The sequence below is a fragment of the Porites lutea genome, chromosome 7 (assembly GCF_958299795.1).
Source record: "Porites lutea chromosome 7, jaPorLute2.1, whole genome shotgun sequence".
Lineage (NCBI taxonomy): Eukaryota > Metazoa > Cnidaria > Anthozoa > Scleractinia > Poritidae > Porites > Porites lutea.
Genome location: NC_133207.1, coordinates 1447587 through 1467779, shown reverse-complemented (window position 1 = coordinate 1467779; position 20193 = coordinate 1447587). Strand labels below are relative to the sequence as shown.

Here is a 20193-nt window from a genome sequence, read left to right as displayed (position 1 = left end):
AAGCGGAAATCATCGTTTTACGTGAGGTAGAATGCTATCCGGTACGGTTTGCCGACACAAGACTTAAGAGGTGAAGCGTTACCAACCATTCCCTTTCAATTTACCGAACAACGACAACAACAACAAAACTTCAAAATGAACAAAATCCTGGGTACAGAATGGTTTTTCTCGTGCATGGCAGAATTTTTCGGGGTCAGCCGAAGCTACGAGCTGCATAATTACGATTTTCACCGGATTTTTAAGTAGATCAGAGTTGACCGAAATCGAAAGCTGCATGCGGATGAAAAGTCTCAGTTACCCAAGTAAATGTACCTCAGAGAATGTGATTCTCTGAAATCTCTGAATAACTGAATGTGAAATTTGAAATGTGAATAACAAGAATACGTGAAGCAAGTAGGTTGCTAAGGGCCTGTTTACATGGAAGTGCGGGACCCAGGTAGGTGAGGTAACCTGCTTTGGTGGGGTAAAAAAATAACCCTCCTTTTCATGTAATCTTACAACCCCGCCACACCGGAGTGCACATTTTCAAGATTATTGAATGGTCACTAAGCACGTAAACAAGAAAAATGCTGCAAACCTCATGTTTTGGCGATTAATGCTCTTCTACACTCACGTGCTTTTCTTGCTGCAACCTTCAGTGCTGTGGCTTTCTATTGCTACCTTTAATAATGATGCAAAGCCACCTCTAAAATAAATTTTGCTCGAATTTGATTTATTCCGAATCCGACCCCGGCTAGGCGGGTTACCCCACCTTGAAACGTTTACATGGCAAAATTTGACCCCGGCTGAGAGGGTTACCCGGTCTGGCAGACCGGGCTACCGGCATAGGCGGGTTACCCCACCTATCACGTAAACGTGATCCAAGTAAAATGAGAGATTATATGGCCAGGCGGGTTACCCCAACTAAGCGGGTTACCTCACCTACCTGGGGTCCCCCACGTCCATGTAAACAGGCCGTAAGAATACGCTTGTTATTGCACCCTTATTTTACTACGTAAACTATTTCAGGTGCGTGAGCGTTGTCTTCGCGGTTTCTTTGAAGATTATAGGTCTCAATTTAATAATGTCAAAAAAAGCGTATTTCTTCTGGTGATCCCTTTACATCGACGCGTTATTCCAGAACACTTGACGCGGGGCTCCTGCGCTAATACTTTCTATATGAAGCATTTTAGGGCATTATTCGGGATGAGAAACTCTTCGTGAACTGGTGTGTGTGACTGACAAGTGGGTGCCAACTAGGACACTTTCACACTTCCTTTGTATATTCCAATACTTTTCTGTGTTGCATAGCAGTGTTATTGTTTGGCATATGGAGTATTGTTCATTAGGACTGAAAGGGAACTATATTGCGAAAGAAGTAGTTGAAGGCAAATATGACGGTTAAACTAAGGCTATTAATGCAGAGAAACAAATCAAGGAAGCTCCCTGCATGTCTTAGAACTTAATTCCATAAAATTTCAGTTATTTAAGTCTCAAGGATGGCTAATTATAAGAAAGAAATGAGGCGAAAGCAATTCTTGTTTGAGATATTCTGAGATTTTGACCTTATAAAACGATCATCATTTCACGATCTTATTAAGTAAGTTTGTCGTGAGAAGGCAATATAACTTTTCGACAAAAGTCGGGTGATATACTCAGCGAAGCTGAATTCGCTTCTACTGGCAAAACGTTTAAAACAACAAATGACGTGCCCAGCTCAAGTACTTTAAGAGAACTGCGACAAGTGCTAAATCGGAAAATAGTATGACCGATTTAGGGGTACTATTCTCCGATTTAGCACTATGCAGACCTCCTTCAATCTCACTATTCAGCTATTACGTAAACTTGTAAATAAATAAAGACTTATTAAGTCTCCGATTATACGATTCTACGTTAAGTTTTTATACTCCACTGTTCTACGACTGTAGTGTGTAATTGTACGATTCTATCCAAACGTCTCTGATTGTATAATTTTTCCGATCATGACGTTACACTAGTGTTAAACATATCTTAAGTGCCCCTTGAAATGTGTAATATCAAGTCTGGTTTACACGTAGTGACGGAGGGCAAGTATAATAGGAGAAAAATCCTTATCTTAACGTGAATATGTGTAACACAAGGATCAAATTGACTCTTTCTTTTGTTTGTATCTAAGCTTGCGCTATTTTCCAATGCTTAACCAAAATCAGCGTTGATTTTCAGTTTTTACAACACTCTTCTTCTTATCCGTGAGTTTGTGTAATGCTAACGTGCTAGTGAAAACAGTCTTAACTCATCAGCAAGCCCTCGAGAGATCTATAAACTGATCAGGGTAAGAATGGTAGACAAATAAAAGAAATACGAAGAGATCCCTTACTTCTGAATAGTCGACAACTGGCTGCTTTAGCATGATAGCGTCTAGGATCCATTCACTAGGAGTTGCGTTGGAAAAGTGGTGTACAAACGAGATGTTTATTGGGGAGCCCATGTTCGAAGGACCCGAATCTTCAGAAAACCTTTTAATTAATTGACTCATCAAAATTTGAATTGAGCTCCAAAGAAAATGTTTATTTGATCCCTTGGGATAAAAACCAAGACAACACCTTCCCAGGAGAGTACATAATTAAGTCAAGTATTATATGGCCTCATATACACGAATCCAGATATTTTTGAAACCGCATATTTTTACACGAATCGAGCTTCCGCGCGTCCACACGAAACCAGCGAACACGGTTACCAAAGCCCCATCGTCACAGCGTTTTTTTTTAATTCGACAGATTTGCGAATTCGTGTCGAATATTAACCAAATATTTTCGACTTTCAGTCTTCACTGGATTCTTGGGGACGGGGCCTAAGGGTGCGCTCAACCAAAACGTCGATTATTTTTACACAAAGAAGTTAATCTGCAAAGAGTCAGGTATTGAATATTATGATTGTTCTCTTCTCACTTAACCCGATACACGAAATGGGTATCAATGCGAATACAGTGTGTTATGTAATAGAAAATTAGCATTCACGTGTTGCCAAAATGCAGTTAGAAATGCTAGCAGATATGATTAAACGACAAAGCCTATAAACTAAACAGGTTTAAAGAAAAGCAGTCAAAGAAACAGCGTCAAACCGCGCGAAGCGTCGGCGTAGGATTCTCGCCTGCAGCGCGCGGCGAGCCTCGTACTAATTACGAAGTTAGAAGATTATATTTTATTTGACCTTTTCTTCGGTTTACAATCTAACGAAAATGAAAGCAAGGAAATCCTGATAACTGTTTGCCTTCTCATTTGTCGAAAAAAAAAAAAAAAAACACGTGATAAGTCACGTGATAACTAAAGGAACAAGCCCTGAATGCTTTGCGAACGATCAAACAAATCTAATACTTTCTCCAGTTAATTGTAATATAGGGTTTTCCACTTCTTGCTTGAGTTAAGAAAATAATCGAAGCGATTTTAGCTACAGTAGAAGCTGAATTCCGCTTACCGGGAAAGGTTTGCTAAGCAGAAAGTTCAGAAAGGGTTTTACTATAGAGACCGACTATTTCACTATTAATGAACTTTTATAAGGTTGAAGTCGGTTCCAGTTAGAAAAAAAATTCATAATAATTGAATTGCATGTTTTTCCTACCTCACTACCTCTTCTGCTTATGCGCCGTGGAGCAGCTACACTTGCCCTTCTTTGGTTTACTTGCACACCCACCATGGATTCCCGCCGGCCGTGACGATACGCGGGACAGGAGATTTTCCGCCTTGGTTCGTCACGTTTGACTGTCTAAATAACATAAAAACGATTAGTTAGAATAAAGTTGGCCATCACCAGGAGCCTGAGGCTCCTGTTTCATATGGTATCTAGAAGTGACGTTGTCACCCGGCGTTGTCACCGGCATCAAAGTTATATCCAAGTTTAAGTGCTTAACTGGATACTTATGTTATATTCTTATATGCAGTGATCGTAACGGCTACGCCTCGTTTTTACAACCAACTTTGCAGTTTTGACAATTTCCTACAACTAACTGCTAATGTTTGAACACTGCTACGGTTGACAGACATGTGAGTGAAAAAAATTGTTCTCAATATTTTTCATCTGTCTGTGGACATTCAACGACCTCTCTTGGATATATATGGATCAATTAAAAAAGGCTGAAATAGGAACATCAGTCATGAGACAAGACACGTACCAAGTCCTAACAAGTTACATCAACAATGAAAAAAGAAATTGCCAGAAAATTGTTTTGCGGAAACCGTTTTTTTTTTTACGACTATGTTTTCAACGATTGTTTTGAATGTTTTCCGACTGAAGGTTAACCCATTGAGAGATATCCGAGATCCTCTTCACGGCACACTAGGGCGAAGCAGCGCGGGGTGTTGAGATAATCTGACATTAATTTGTATTGATCATCAAAATACCATCACTCAGTAAATAGTGCAGATGTGGTAAAGCAATCCTTTCGGATAATAATGACCTTACGTTCAGTCTGAGATGAGAGGGCTGATAAGCAACATAAGTATCCCGAATATGAGAAATTGACTCTACATATGTTGACTAGTCTAACCCGTATTTTCTTGGCCAAGGAAGGGCATAATCGATAACAAAGGCTTAGCTACTTTTCAATTAGTTTTCACTGGTGGGGCATCAAATCAGAAGTCAGTATCATCCACTGCATGTTAGCTTAACAGAGTAATCAACATCTCCATTATCGTACACTATGAGGGCAAGGAAATAAGGGCATCGATAGTTTCCTTTTTTAAACCAAGTGTTGGGTTCTACCGATATTGTTTCAGATTGTTTAGCCTTTTATCCGAAAACGAAATTGTACCTTTGAAAGCTGCTTCGTCTGCATCATTATATTCTGTTAATCCCTGAGCTAACCTTACCCTAAATATACATCAAGGTAATCGATCGTATATATAGTTACGTTTCTGATAAGCTTCCTAGCTGGTTTTCATCTGAAAGTTTTAATATGCGCTCCTTTCTCACGGACTGCTTTCATTTTCTTAAAAGGAGAGATAATTAGCGTACTTGGTCAAGATCGACCTCTTTCACTGCAAAAGATGGAATCTCTTGCTCATTTGCCTAAAAAAACGAATAAATTAGGACTAAATGGGATATGAATAAGCCAATTAAAACTTCTTTTATTAGTGAGAATACAAGACGGAACACTCTCTGTTCCTCGTAGATAATATAATGGCCACAAACGAGAAGTTCCTTAAATCTGAGAGAAACCATTTATCCCGGAAGTCAAACTGAGCAACAATTAGTTGTTATTAACAGAAAAACATTGTTCTATAATGGAATTGTAAATTGGTAAACAGTTTTCTAAAGATGCTTTGTAATCATACTCTTCAAGAATGCAGCTAAATATTTTCTTTCACTCAGTTTCATTATACTTAAGAAGCATGAAAGGTTCCGAACGTCGTCATTGTAACCGTGTAGATGACTAGATCAGTGTTGTAAGGTTTCCGAGGCACTTTTATCCAACAAAACGCTGTAGACCTTTCTTTACTAACTATAAAGTTAATTTTGATAAAGTTCACAGAAGAGTGCTTTTTGAAGACAGAATTGTCACATTTTTGGCTTAATAAGACAAACGCTATCTACAAACTATTGGAAGGATAAATAATTAAAATCACTCCTCAATACCTGATATTTAGAAGGATCAGATACGGCTCTTGATACGCGGGGAAGGCTTTGTCGCTTTCGATACATGCTGGTTTTCCTAAGATGTGACTGTTAAACAACTCTTGAGATCAGTGCTTGGTGATCCACTCAGAACCGAAGCCAATTAGAAGGTAATTCAAAGGGTGCTTAATTCAATTGAAAATCGCTTGTTCAAATAATTACAGAGTTTTTGCTTCTTCATTAACGATCATCTGGCAATCACGTCATATAGGTATCACTTTGGTCTCAGAAGACAAAAGTAAACTTAAATATTTCACCATGCAGCACAGTCGACGAAATGGCTTTGCCACTACAGCGTAGTATCAATGTCCACTGATATAAATTCCGCTTAAGGGCAGCGACGGCATTCGCTAATTTTGCGTCTCATGTGTCAAAAGAAAATGCCACTTAACAGAAAACAATTTGATTGGTTCTTTTGACAAGTGCTGAAGTGCGTCCAGTTGACTTAAGATCACGTACAGTTTATTTAGCAATCCTTGAGAACTTCGTACATTTCTTCAAAAAACAGGAAACATGATGAATAATCTAATGAATGCCGCTTCGCTTCTGAACGCCTCGCTAAATCTCATGTTTCATTGTTATCACGGTATGCCAGCTTTCAGCAGCGGTTGTTTTAGGAGCAGGGTCAAAAATCACTACTTAGAACGAGGACGTTATTGCTAACGAAGGATGACACATCTATGCCCTCGTGGGCATAAGTGGCAAAGGGAAGTTGTATTTAAACAAAGTACCCCAAACTGTCAGGGGCACCCAACGTCAATTTCCGGAAAATATCTATTCGGAAGACGATTTGAGATCTAGAATTTTCGGAACATTTGTTGTAAAATTTCATGCTTGTCTGCCTTTCCTAGGATTTTCAAACATGTAAAAAAGGCATCATTGCCCATTTTTAACGGATTTTTACCCTAAAAAGGTCACCTAGGCTATTCGGGAGCCTTTTTCTGGCTGAAATTTTCGAAAAAGTAGGTTTTGATCCCTATAATTTTCGGATCACTAGACTTTCAGCTAGGAAATCCGAACAGATGAAAATTTTTAGGGGATAAAAATACGCATATATCTACCGTTTAAATACTAAAATACGTTTAACAATGCTATGTTTAAGTGATTTGAACTATATCCTCGTTGGGTGCCCCTGAACTGTGTTTAAGATCCATTATCATATTACGCATCGGTTTTTGAACAAAAAATATTGTAATCAATATATCACAAGAAACAATCCTCAGGATTTGGCTGCATTCCTTACTAATAAACGTTAAATAATGATGTTTGTTTTTCAGTGAAAAAGATAACCATGAGTAAGAGACTTTAAAATTAGTTATTTTGCTGTTCTCAGCTCAGTTTTGCTCTTCAAAACCTTTTACAATTTTCCCTCCTTTGATCAATCCAAAAATTTTCTTCTACGCCTGTTTTTAACGATTTATCTCTCGTTTGCCACACTTTATCACGAAAAAATTGAAGAAAGCATTTCTTACCGAAATAACAAAAATCTCGCCTAGTCGGGTCTTTGTTGTATATGAACTCAGATGATCTTTTAAGTGACAGGTATATACCTTCAGCGCAAACAAAGTTTTGGTCCGTTAATTTCAAGGTATTTGTACGTTAACCCTGTCTTACAAATTTGCTCTATTTTAAGTTAGTCCTATGGTGTTTTAGATAAAGAAGCAACCAGTTGTAGAAGGTATAGAAAAAAACTAAAACTAAAACTAAAAAAATACTAAGATGGCCGATTTTGGGAAACTTCGCCTTTCTGTTTAAACAAGAAAAATAAGATATATATTAAGTAAATAATAAGCAAATTATAATCCAAATAAACAGTCGTACAAAGATTTGTCCTTCAACACAATACCAAAAACTACTGTTACGTAACAAAAACAGTCACAGAAAGGATATAACTACCAGATTTTCTACTTTGAATTAGCTTGTTACAGAATTTAAACGACCAGTTCTGCCCCTCTCTCTTTTTGTCATGCAACCCAGAAAGGGAGTCCAGGCAGGGACAATTGTCAGTGCAGTGGTGCTTTATCAAAAGCACACCTGCCCATCCCCTTCCACGGGTGTACAGGTGTAGCCATGATTAATTTGGAGTTTTAACATTGCGCTTTAGGGTTAAGGGGGGGGGGGGGGAGGGGTACCTCAAGGCAGTTGGAGGTCTACTGTAAGGAGTACTCTGATTGGTTTATCTTTGGCATCATCAGGCAATTGTCCCTGGTATATCTCTCCGCGTTTGGCATGACACTGGCGTGACAGAGAGAGAAGGCCTCAGCTCACCCCACGTAAGGGAATCCGGATTCCGCAATGCGCAAAGTGTTTGCCTGTGGAATCTGAAATCCTGGGCTTTGGAATCCGGAATACAGCGCAAGGAATCCGGTATCCCACTAACGATTTGAATCTAGAATCCAAGTTCCACTGACAACGACTGGAATCCAGTACGTGGAATCCGAAATCCACGGCGTGGAAACCAGAATCCAAGACAGTCTTGGATTTCCTCACATGAGGTGACTCAGGGATGCGTTTCGAAAACTGGGTTTCAAATCTTTTATCATTCAGTTACCGTATTTATCCGAATAAGCGCCCAACCTCGAATTAGCGCCCACCTCGAATAAGCGCCCATCCTAAAGGCAGAAAAAATTAATAAGCGCCCAGCCTCGAATAAGCGCCCACCCCCTCCTTCTCCGAATCAAACTCAAATAAGCGCTCCCCCCACCCCACCCAGTTGAGTGAATAAATTCTAATAAGAGACTTCCCCGTGGACGCAGTTTTCTTCAGAGTATTTTACAGAAACCTTGCTTTGTTACTTCTTCGCGTTTTGTTATTAGCATTTATTGTTTTGTTGCAAAATAAACATACTTCACTTGCTGAAAATGGTGAAAATTTAATAAGCGCCCAGCCTCGAATAAGCGCCCACTCTCAAGGTCCAAAAATTTAATAAGCGCCCAGGGCGGTTAATCGAATAAATACGGTAAAATCATAGAGACTGCCAGGAATACTTAGCTACTTGCTAGAAAATTCATTTCAAGTCACTTCTACTGAGGCGTCTAGAAGGCTCTTGACCAAAGACATACTCAAATCAGTGGAATAAACCCTTTTGCCTTCAGTGCCAATGTCAAATGGAAAGCCTATCAATGAGCCATCTGTGTTCTCCAGACTGTGAAAAAGATTTGCTATTTGTAACGTTATGTAAACTGATTGTGATGTATAAAGTTACACTAAGACTGTGTACCTGATTGGGAGGTATTATTTTGCTTATGAAAGACTATTAATAGCGACTGCTTATCTGTTTAACTCCCCAGAACCGCCGGTTTATCAAAAACATAATTGCTAGTCAGTAATTAATTTGAATTGTTAATGTCGTTTTGCCGGTAAGTTGGTTGATCGTCCTTATTTCGCCAATTTATTCGTGATAATTTCCATCTGTTTTGCGTCATTTCCTTTCACAGTGTAAGACATTTAATCCCATCACTAAACCGACAGAGACAACAATCACGAAAACATAGCGACCATCGTTGAGCTTCGTGCCTTGTTTTGTTTGTCAATTTGCATCAAAGGATAATAAATGGATTTCATCGACTCTTTTCAATATCGAATAAGCTATAAGAGCTTTTAAGTAAACAAGACACAGTACTTCTAATTTCCAGGCCATTATCGCCTTCCTTTATCTCGATGTAAGATAGCAGTTGACGGATTCGATATCCTAAATGGTGCATCCTACACCGATAAGCCAGGGCGTCATGCAGTTCTTACAAGAGAAGACTATTCATTTTTCTTTCAGCTCTAGAGTTAAATCGTTGTCCGAACACAAAAGCCGTAGCGTGATACCATAGTAATGGAAGTCACCGACCATCGCTTTCCTGGAGTGCTATTTGTTTTGCAATTTGTATCAAGTGGCGTTGAGAGAATAACATGACTTTCATGGGTTATTCCATTTGTATTTTTCAAGTGGGTTGTAACTGACTTTGTTCAACTCAAGAGACTAATCTGTACTTAAAAAGCGCGGAATGGTAACTCTTCGAGACGTACGTAACACAGATTACCATCTTTGAATGTGATGAACAAAGCGGCCTGACGGTACTGAACATAAACCATCCGTGTTTTGTGTAATAATTCTCGGTTGCTGTTTTAAGTCCTAGCCTTAAAGCCGTGGCGAAGATAGTTAAAATAAGGGAAATGCTTTATCAGTAATCGCTTTATTACTTACTGTGGCGGTCAAATGGTAAGAAGTGTCGTCCTTGATCTCGCTATCAGTGCTAGATTCACGAGCTCCCTCCTCCATGCCAGCTGATTCTTTCCGATTCTCGTTTAAGGAATGACTCTCACAACGCGAGCACGGCGGCGAAATCTGTATTGAAAGTCAAAGATGACGTTAATTGAACAATCAATCGTAAACGGTCAGAGAACTGTGTTAAAAAGAATGGAGACAGAGAAGCGAAAATCAGGTTAATCAAAGAACAATTGCCACCTCATCAGCTTCATCGTCATACAAAAAATAAAGTACAACATTCGCCACTCCATTCGCCAACTTGTCGCACAGGTAACCAAGCAATTCAGTCATTTGAGCGATGAAAACTTCATGTCCACACACGACTGACCTGGCACGGCTGATTGGTTTAGCTTATTAATATTGATACCCTGATGATGAAAGGAAAACTCAGCAGCATAGTGATTTATGTAGATGGTCTGTGTGTCTCGGGAGGGTGCGTTAACCTGCGATCATCAGGCGTATTTTTTTCTATCGGGGAAAGCGCTCCAAATCAAATGGAAAAAAAGGTCGCCTGATCGCAGGTTAGTGCTGCCTCAAAGGGCATGGCTTTTGCACTGTTTCGATCAGAAAACGGGTGTAGACTTTGCCCATGCATTTTGGATTGGAATAACGGGTATGGTTTTCGAGGGAACTAGTGCATTCCAGATGAAAAAGAGAAAAAATAATATGCGAATTCGAAATGGAGTTTAAGAAATCTTATTGTTGATTTTCTATCCAAGTAATGATGGCGGTATGGATTTTAAAGGACAGGTCTAAAAACGGGTATGAATTTTAGAGGCTAGGTATGAAAACTGGTGTGGAAAATGACATCCTTATGTCTGAAATAGCGTCAGGATTTGAAGAACCGGGTAGAACATCCCCACCAAGAATTCCCTGGAGTACCCCCCGAGCTATTTGTCAAGTTCAAGTTTGACTCAAAAATTCAAGCAGATGGTTTCTTTCAGGCGTGGTATGGGGAGTAAACAAGCTAAGTACTTGAATGACAGCGACGCGAACGACACCTCAATGCTAAAAGACATGCCAGGGCAATCGTGTTTTATGTTAGAATGCCTCTGGCTTCGTCACACGTTCCTCAGAAGGTACGCATGACAAAGTCAATGGGAGGTTCCAATCCTAGACTGTTATCAATTACCGTGATACGCAACAGAGGGGAGCATATGTTTGCATGTTTGGTGTATTGTGAACCCTAGTCTCTCTCGCAGCCGTTTATGTCTCGTCACACAACCGCGCTCCTCTCCAAAAAGGAGGAGCGTTTCGTGACGAGACAAAAACGGCTGCGAGGGAGACTAGGTCTTCCCTGACTCGAGCCCAGTCGTCTGTATTTGTATCGCACACGTGACCGAAGGGAGCGCGGGGAGTGATGAGAAGGATGAAAACGAAAGGGAGAGACGACTGTTTGATCCTGACTCGAAAAGTTGCGCTAGGTCATTTTTCTTATTTTCTTTTTACGGAAAACTGTGTCGGTTATAGATAACTGATCTATTACTGAACAGACGCACGGCCGGAAACAAAGAATCAATTTAGTCCTGCTAGAAAATACTTTCGACTTCAAACAGTTAACTGATTCAGGAAAATAAAATTCCTGGCCTGCGTAGCAGTCGTTTTTCGTTTCCTTTAGGCCAAGCGAGACAAGAGCGAAAGACGCGCTGGGCAAATTTCCTCGCGCGTCTCGTTTCTCCCGCTTGGCCTAAAGAGGAACGGAAACTACTGTTACGCAGGATATAAAATTCCTGACGCGGTTCAGAGACCCCGAAGCTACAATAGATCAAGTGTGACTCAACTCATTACTACACCTTAACTCCTAGCTTTTCAAACAGCGTTACATGTTAATATAAGTATAATAATACGATGAACAAAAGTATTAAACTTTAATATTAAAACTAATATTGGACCCCCACCGCGATTAAAAGGCCGCACATGAACCTTTGTCAGTCAGGACAAAAATACAAAGGAATCGGCATCGGTCGATGGCTTAATCTGCTTAAAAGTCTCAAATCTCTACTGCTTTGTTTTCTGACTTCTTGTAAATTGCTTTCACACATGTTCTCATTTGCCCATGACTGTATTTTCGTAACTCAGCCAATTAGAGCCTGATATTGCGCTTGTGCTAATTACATTATTGATACGAATGAAGACTTAATCGTTTCAGAAAAATTAAAGAGAAATTTCGATTTGGAGAGAGAAGAACTTAATTTTGTTGTTCAAGACAAACGGAGATAAGAAAAATTCATGTCCTAAAGTTACATTTTTATTGAAACGTGCGAAACCTGGAACGAAAACCCTCTTTATAAACTGTGCAACGGCTAGTTGTTTCCTGTTTTTAATCACTTTCTTTGACTGTTAAGAAAAAGAGAATTTATTTAAGACGGGAACTTTAAGTCAATGAGACTTAATCGAAATGAGGTCGCTTTTTGTAAATTGGGCGAGTACAAACACCCCTGACAGTTTTCTTACCTTTTTTGTTAGCAAATCCCTAAAGATACAGATTAGTGGATTTAGCAGCTTGGAGACAAACAACAATAAGTGCCCACTAACAAGTTAGTCAACACCACATAACGGAGAAAAATTAACATTAATTGCACTTCCACTATTCAATCTGACGTTAATGTTACGAGAACTGAGATCTAGATATTTTTAAAGGATGTTTCACCCCAACAATCACACTTGATGTATCTATATGACCCTCAGGTTTAAAATCAGATATTCTCAAAAAGAGTCATCGTAACCATAGCGTATGTGATGCCAGTACAAGCTGGTGGCACTTGGCAGAGATCAGTACACAAGTTGTATTACTCTGTACACTTCAAACAATACGCTGCCATCAAGTAATTGTACCAGAAGGATCTTTTTGAGAACTTAAGCCTTCCTCAGCCGCCATTTCGTCTCCAGGACATTTGTTGTACACAAGTTTGTTTTTAGACCTAAGCCATTTCAACTATAGTTTGACACCAGTAAAAGACAATGGATTTACAACCTATTTAAGCGTTTGTGTTTAACTACACTGACACTAAAGGCGCCTTCGATTGATAGCATTCCAGGAATAAAAGTTTGGTTAGAAATCTCATGTACCGTGATTTTGGGCCACTTAAACGCTACATATATCGGAATGTTTTATTTCAACCAGATTTTTGCATATTACAATGCAATGTCAAAACAAGTGATTTCTAGAGTTTGTTCAATTTTTTTTCTTATTCCAAAATATGCTCAATCGAACATGGCCTAAGTCTCTTTTTTTTCACCCGTGAGAAGAGCTGATCTTTAATCAAAACTTGATGCATTGATGATAAAAGGATTTAAGGTTTTACCTGGTCGACTAAACCTTCATTTGACTCCGATCTTTCGTCGAAACACCTGCAACCTCCGTTTTCAGGGCGATAAGGTTCGACGCATCCATTCTTTCGTCTCGGCAAAACTCGCTTTTTATCATTTTGTTGTGCAACTAAATTGGCTCTTCTGCGAAACACCTCCAACAAGTCCGTGGGGTCGGTATGGGACCGTTTCAGACGTGCTGTTTTGGGAGGCGGTTTTTCCACAGGTTCTTTAGGCATCTCGGTAAGAGAATCCAAGTTTGGCACAATGGTCGGCTGATCGGCTTGTGACCTGAATTTTGGAAAAAATAAAACCACGTGCGGATTGAAGTATTTATAGATTAAAAACAAGCTATTCCAAGCTATTCAAGATTATCATTATTACAGCCTTAAGCTCTAATGAAGTGACCCTAACTTGGTAAGTTGCTTAGATTCGAAATTATTGACCCTACAGTTGTTGGGCCATTACTTACTCTTGACGACATTTCCTACCATACAAAACGTTTGACATTCAAGAATTGAAGAAGCGCGAAATAATAATTAGCCCACAGTCCAGTCTCATTTACTGCAATCTCATGGCCCGAACTCGCCGAATAATTCATGATGTTCATGGAATTCCAGGGTTTTGTCGGGACCCAATCCAATCCTTTAAGTGCAGTTACGTCACAGACCCTCCCTTGAAAAGACTGTTAGCAAAGCATTGTTTGTCAGAATGTTGGTATTATCGTTGTCGATAATGCTTGGTAAAATAATAAAGCGAACAAGCAAATTTGATATACAAATAACGTGTTGGTGATTATCAAGGTTGCATCAAGGATTTGAAAACTTTGCCACCTCCAGTCATAGAAAATCAGATTTCAGTCTCGATAGATGCAAGTGTGTACATACCAAAAGGGTAAAATCTACAGTGGATTGCCTGACACGGTGTAGCTTCATAAATTGTAAATTTTCATGTCAGTTCGATCAACAAAACGTATAAAAGCAGTAAAAGCCAAAAAAGTATAAAAGCCAGTGGAATAACGCCTGAGTTGACAACATGATTCTTACGATACAGCGTGAAAACTACAGAGCTGTGGTGCTGTAGCAGTATTTTTTTAGTGCCAGAAAATAAGATTGAAACCAACAAAATGGCGCCTTAGAAAGCAGCTCGTATGTTTTACCTGAAAACCCAAACGTCAAGTGTAATCTGCTTTTTTTACGCATTCAAATAGGCTATCAGGTAATGTGAACAATACAGTGGAGCCCCTTTCCTACTACCAACATGCCGAATACGACGAAATCTTCAGAAAAGGAATTTGGTAAATGGCTTTACGTTTGGGCCAAAATAATTAGCCTGGTCGTATACAGCTATTTCGAGAAAGGTTGTCAGAAAAATGTGGACGCGACAACCCCGAAAGGTAATATGGGATATGATCAATACACTGTTTCCAAACGCTGTAGCTGTCGAGCCTACTTTTGTTGCTTTCCTTTAGCACTCGCAAACATACGTCCATGACCTCTCATGCGATTCTTTCAAATTTCTTTGAAGAAGAGTGAACTCAAAACCACCCACAATACCTTTCGGGATTGTCGCGTGCACTTTTTCCGACAACCTTTCTCAAATGGCTGTGAACGGGATGTTTGTAAGGCGGGTGCCACTGTACATCACTTTGTTTTCATGTCCTCGAAGTAGACCAAGTCCCCCCTCGTTTTCCTCACCCTCGAGTTGGGCGGACGGATTGATCGCTGAAAGGTTGTAATATCCTTGAGATCTGGTAACCAGGAAAAGTCAGAAAGAATACTCAGTTTTTGACCGATGTGCAAGTCGTCTTAACTGGCGTTGAGGTAATTAATTACATTGGTTAGAAGACAAAAACAAAAGAAAAACTGAGGGCCAGTCAGCTTGACAATCAATCTGCAGAGATTTCACATAACTGGGTACAAAACATTCTCAGTAAAAGTGGTTCTCCATTCAAACGTCTACCCGGAAATTAACTGGCCTCATGCTTGCATATGTAAAAAAGTTATTGAGCACAAAACTGGGAAATTTGCTTTTTTAAATCGCTGTTGTTGCTAGTTTTGTCCAATAACGTGACATGTTGTTCATGTACGTTGACCAGCTTCCACAAACTGTATCACATCATTTCTGAAGGGGTCGCTTACGTTAGAAATCCTGAATGCATATTAAAAAGCGAGACGGAGCTTGTCTGTACACAGTCAAGAGTAAATCAAGCCGACAAAGGCTCTTCCGGAGCAAGGATTTAAGTATTTCAGCAAACAAGTCACTTGTAGAGAACAGAGCTTTCAAGACATGTGAATGGAAGGTTATGAAGCTTAACAGGAAACCGGCGTTTTCATTCATTAATTTACATTGCGTTTAATATCTGTTAATCTTGCCTCAGGGTCCCCGAAATACACGACTTTAACAAATGTTCTCTAGTTTTCGATATATAAAATAACCAGTGGCTTTCCACATAGATTCACAAATGCGCTGTTAGATGAGAGTAGCTATATTTAAAAATAACAGCTTGAAGAGTATAATTTCTGCCTAAATCATGGCTTTGAAAGGAGCTAACTATTAAGTACAACTTTAAATCAAACACCGCTTGTACTTAAATCAATTCGGTTAATGAGGAAACGTTGATGGGGGTAAAAAAAATACTATGGTCACAGAAGGTTGAGGTATTGTAAGGTCCGCAAACAAATGCTCATTATCCAGTAAATTGAATATGCAAAAAGATTTGCTTTTGATGGCGTAAATGTCATTAGTCATCACTACTACGTAAATACTAATAGTAGGAATACATAAACGAGGCGCAACATAAGCTCACTTTGCTTATTACCTATGAGTTCCCATGTTAATGGTAATGAAAACAGCTGACGCGTAATGACGGATTTTAGAGTTAGTCGCCTTTGGATTTTGTCATGAATAAGGGTGACAAAAACTTTGGAAAACTAACGGTTGACAAGAAGTGTTACTTGAATCTTAGCCAAGTAGGGAGGCAATTAAAACACTTCAAAACTGTTTGAGGATGATTTTGTCACGATGATAGAAAAAGATTAAGAAGCTTGTATCATTCAAACTGTGAACCATAAACAAAGTTGGTTAGAGATCAAACAAATTCTCTGAGTCAACGGAATTCAGATTACGGACGTACAAACAGTCTAAGATGTAAAGCCTTAAAATCTGTTATCTACCCAAAAGACTTGTCACTGCACCAGCTAAAAAATATATTTTAACGGGTCTAAGTTAACTAAGTTTTAATACTATTTGATAAATTGAAGTTTCCTAAAGGTTTGGTAATATCAATCCAGAACATTATAACAATAATTAAAATTATAATCTATAGCTCTCTAACTTACGTATCACATTTTGAATATTTTAACAAATAAGTCACGACTCAGAGCATGCATTCCTTTAAATTGTAATACCTTCCTATGTTTAGTAACACATATCCTTATTTTGTTCTTCTTAGTACTGGCAACAAATTCTCTGTTAATGCCAAGTATGGTCATGACGTAAGTGGCAAGTTTTGCCAAAACAAAATTAGCAGAAACTAAAATTCACCAGACCTCCTAGAAACTTTCGCGGGTTCAAATCATGAACCTCCTTCGACCACCTCATGATTATTTTAAGTTTCAGGAAAAGGGTCATCATAAAATCTCTCTTTGCAATCTCTTTTAAGGTCATTTTAAAATCGCCAGTTATATATAAACACTAGTTATCATTCACTACAATTTATTTTTAATTCGGAATCACGATAAATGCTTAGACACATGACAACCAGGAGAGACTATAATAACTATTATTTTTACCAGCGCTTGCTTAAAGATCCTTCGATGTAAACATCCGCAAGACAAACATATTAGCCAGTTTGTAAACACTTAACTCAAGTATATTGCATGTTGCTATAATTAGGAAGACTGCAATTTTGCGTCTTATCTATAGCAGATAAGAGAGAAGTATGTTCATGAGCATAGAAGCTTTTTTAATGAGCATGATCCATACGAACGTGGGGAAAATGACCGCCTTTTGACCCTAATGTTTTCTAGCGGTGTCTGCTTCACTAGAGATAATGATTGTTTGCTTTCCAGTGGTGGTCGATTTTTGTTTGTGCATGGTGAACAATTTCCCGTGCATGCATTGTAATCTTTTCCTTGCAAATTCATGATCACCCAACATACTAGACTAACGTGGGAGTATACAAACTACAAGACTCATACGGACGTGGCGACAAAACGATAAAAAGCCCATGTAGAACTTGCTAGTGGTAGAAAACGGCATAAACACACCTCAATAACTGCAGAAGCCAAGCAGTTAATCCACCTTCATTATGGGGAAACAGGATAGAATTCATAGCGTTCAGTATTAGGGCCAAGAACCGTGAAACATGAACAATCGATGAGAGTTTCGGGGTTGAGCGACGCAAACACAGGACATTAAAAAACGAATCTCTGGTGCGCTGTCTCCCACCCCTAACAATGTCTTGATAAGCCAGCGGTTTTTCGTTGGAAACGTCAATGCAATGCTGACGTGAGAAGGCTTTTAGCGCTCAGGTACGGCCTTGTTAATGACAATTAGAAATTGAATTAAAACAAACGGCGGTCGGGACTCGCGTACCTCAGAGCTTCTGATTCCTTGCTAAACCACGTTGGTCCTCTAGCCGTTTAGTTCCAAACTACCCCTATCGATATCACGCAAAATTACCCAATTTGGAACTAATAAGTAAGAGAATAATGTAGAAAAGAAAGTTGACGCTTTGCCGTAGGGAACAAGAAGGAACAAGAGCAAGTGACCAAGCCTCAAGATTGCTATCTATCTCTTTTTGATGAAGACTTCAGACAACTTTTCACAAGCAGCAACCTTTTCTCGGTTCTCTGTCTTCAGCTAAAATGAACATTTGGAGCTTGCGCTGTTTGTAGCTAGTCGCTTTGAGTAGGAAAAAAGTTAACTTAAATAACCGAATAAGTACCTTACTAGAAATGCCCCTGAAAAAAAGCGGTCCTCCTGCTAGCGCGTAGCGGCTCGTGAAGATTTTGTGTTGAAAACGTCGGTTTGCCTTTGCCAGTTGGAATTTCAGAATACTTTATGCAATAGACCTCGCCCTTAAAATCAACTCTTCCTGATCAGCAGTTGCACGATGGTCGTTATAAGACGGTTTCGTAAATAAAGGCTGGCAAAGGTCTTCCATTTCAATTCATGCGATGAAACAAACTAACGCGTTCATGGCGTTAATCTCTGTGTAGCGAGTCTTGTTATAGTTTACTTACCGTAAGAAAGACATATTCCGACTACGCTTCTCTAGTGATAACGTTCTTGTTAAACAAAGATTCCGTGATGCGCAGAATAATATGCGAATCTCCTGTGTAGAAAGGCGTTTGTTATGATCGCCTTTAACGTGTTTCACTGTAAAGTGGGGAAATCGAAATATAAGACGGACTGTAAAGAGGAATGCAGCTACTTGTGAGAAGTAGACACCGTGGCGCTCTTTTGGGTTTACATATACATGTGTAAAATTTCCGCCTAGTTTAGGCTTTATTGAAACTATATACAATCACATACTTGGGAAGAAGGTCATTGAAAAGTTTTAAAAATCAAGTCAATGAGATGTGAAATGATTTTTAATTCTCTCCTTCTTATAGGTGCGAAAGATACAGTATCTGGAAAATTCTTTTCCTTAGATTAAAAAACACATGCAAGTAACAGAAATCATTTGCAATTGATTTATGGAGTTAACTTGACTGTAATATATGTACTGTAGTAAAGACAGAATGGCAAGCACTGGGAATCAGAGAGAGACGATTTTAATTAACTTTTTCCTTAAAATGAGCAATGGGAACATTTAGGTCAACAACTGACAGCTGAACTGAATAGCCTTTATCAGATTTTTAACATATAATTTGTCATTACGAATGTCGTTTTTATGGCTTTTTCCGTAAAAAGCATTGCCAACATAATTAGTCTTTTTGGCTAGTCTTGATGCGCAAAATAGATCCTTTAATATTGATTATGTCATCATTCTTGAGGACATGAGAACTGTTATTACTATTCATTCAAAATATTTCGCCTTTTCTGATTGGCTCTAATCCCCTGGCTAATTATTCTTCATAACCAACTGGCGCTTACCATATTTGGAAGATCGATTCGATGGTTTACAGTCGAACCTCCACTAAGGGCAACTTTTTTGGCGGGAAGTTCGATACATTGACTCTTGTTTAAGTAATGGTCCAGATAAGAAGGAAAGGACAAAAACGCAGTGAACACGTCGGTATGCAAAAAGGTGCTAACTTTACTATTGTCTCTACTACGGTTCTGATTGGTTTAAATATCAAATTTTACGAAATCTTCGCAAAGCAGCATGTATATTAATCCCTTTTTTTCTATCCAACTTCCTTATAACAAAACCTCGTCTGAGTCTAAGTAACATAGAAATCGTATGTGCGGATCATGTAAAATTGTGAACATTTCTTGGCCATTGTTTGCAACTCTTGTGATTGGTCGAAATGTTTTAACACAAAAATACACCCTTTAGAAGTGGAGTCTAAATACATTTTTTTTCGTAAACTGCCTTTTTGTAGATTTATGCATTCTCTGCGTAAAAATGAAAACATTTCTATGTGAGGAAAGCGTATTGCGCCACAACAAAAGAAATTGCTTCCCTTCTTACCTGGATCATTACTTAACCTCTCTAATACGACTACTTTCGTCTGTCCATTAGGTGACAGTTGTGGAGAGGTTTAACTGTATTTGATTAGAAACGAGGTTGATCGATGGATTATTTTCTTAGGAACGAGACTGCTTGGTCAATAGTGAACTAAAAAAATGGCGTTGTCGGCTATCCGAAGACGACATAACTGAATTTCTGACTAAAACTAAACTGCATGAACAGGAAGAAGAAGGCATTTGCACGATGACGTCATTTTACTACTACGACCAGAATCCTTTAGGGTTTTGCTTTCTTGTGCAAATTGGGACTTTTGCTTTTCAAACCTCACTGGGATTACCAAATTTAAATATGA

General features: G+C 39.0%; 1 protein-coding gene across 3 annotated transcripts in view; it reads right to left on the bottom strand.

Moving 5' to 3' along the window:
- The window catches only part of LOC140943541 (uncharacterized), a 40802-nt gene that overhangs the window by 14813 nt on the left and 5796 nt on the right, over positions 1–20193 (bottom strand). The window contains exons 3-5 of one of the 3 annotated variants that reach the window (XM_073392628.1): positions 13192–13486; positions 9824–9964; positions 3577–3720 (exon numbers count right to left, since the gene is read on the bottom strand). In XM_073392628.1, the coding sequence (XP_073248729.1) occupies positions 3577–3720; positions 9824–9964; positions 13192–13486 (580 nt within the window). Of the gene's footprint in view, positions 1–3576; positions 3721–5589; positions 5936–9823; positions 9965–10084; positions 10203–13191; positions 13487–20193 lie in introns of those variants that run through there. The other 2 variants (XM_073392629.1, XM_073392630.1) reach the window with 2 other exon arrangements.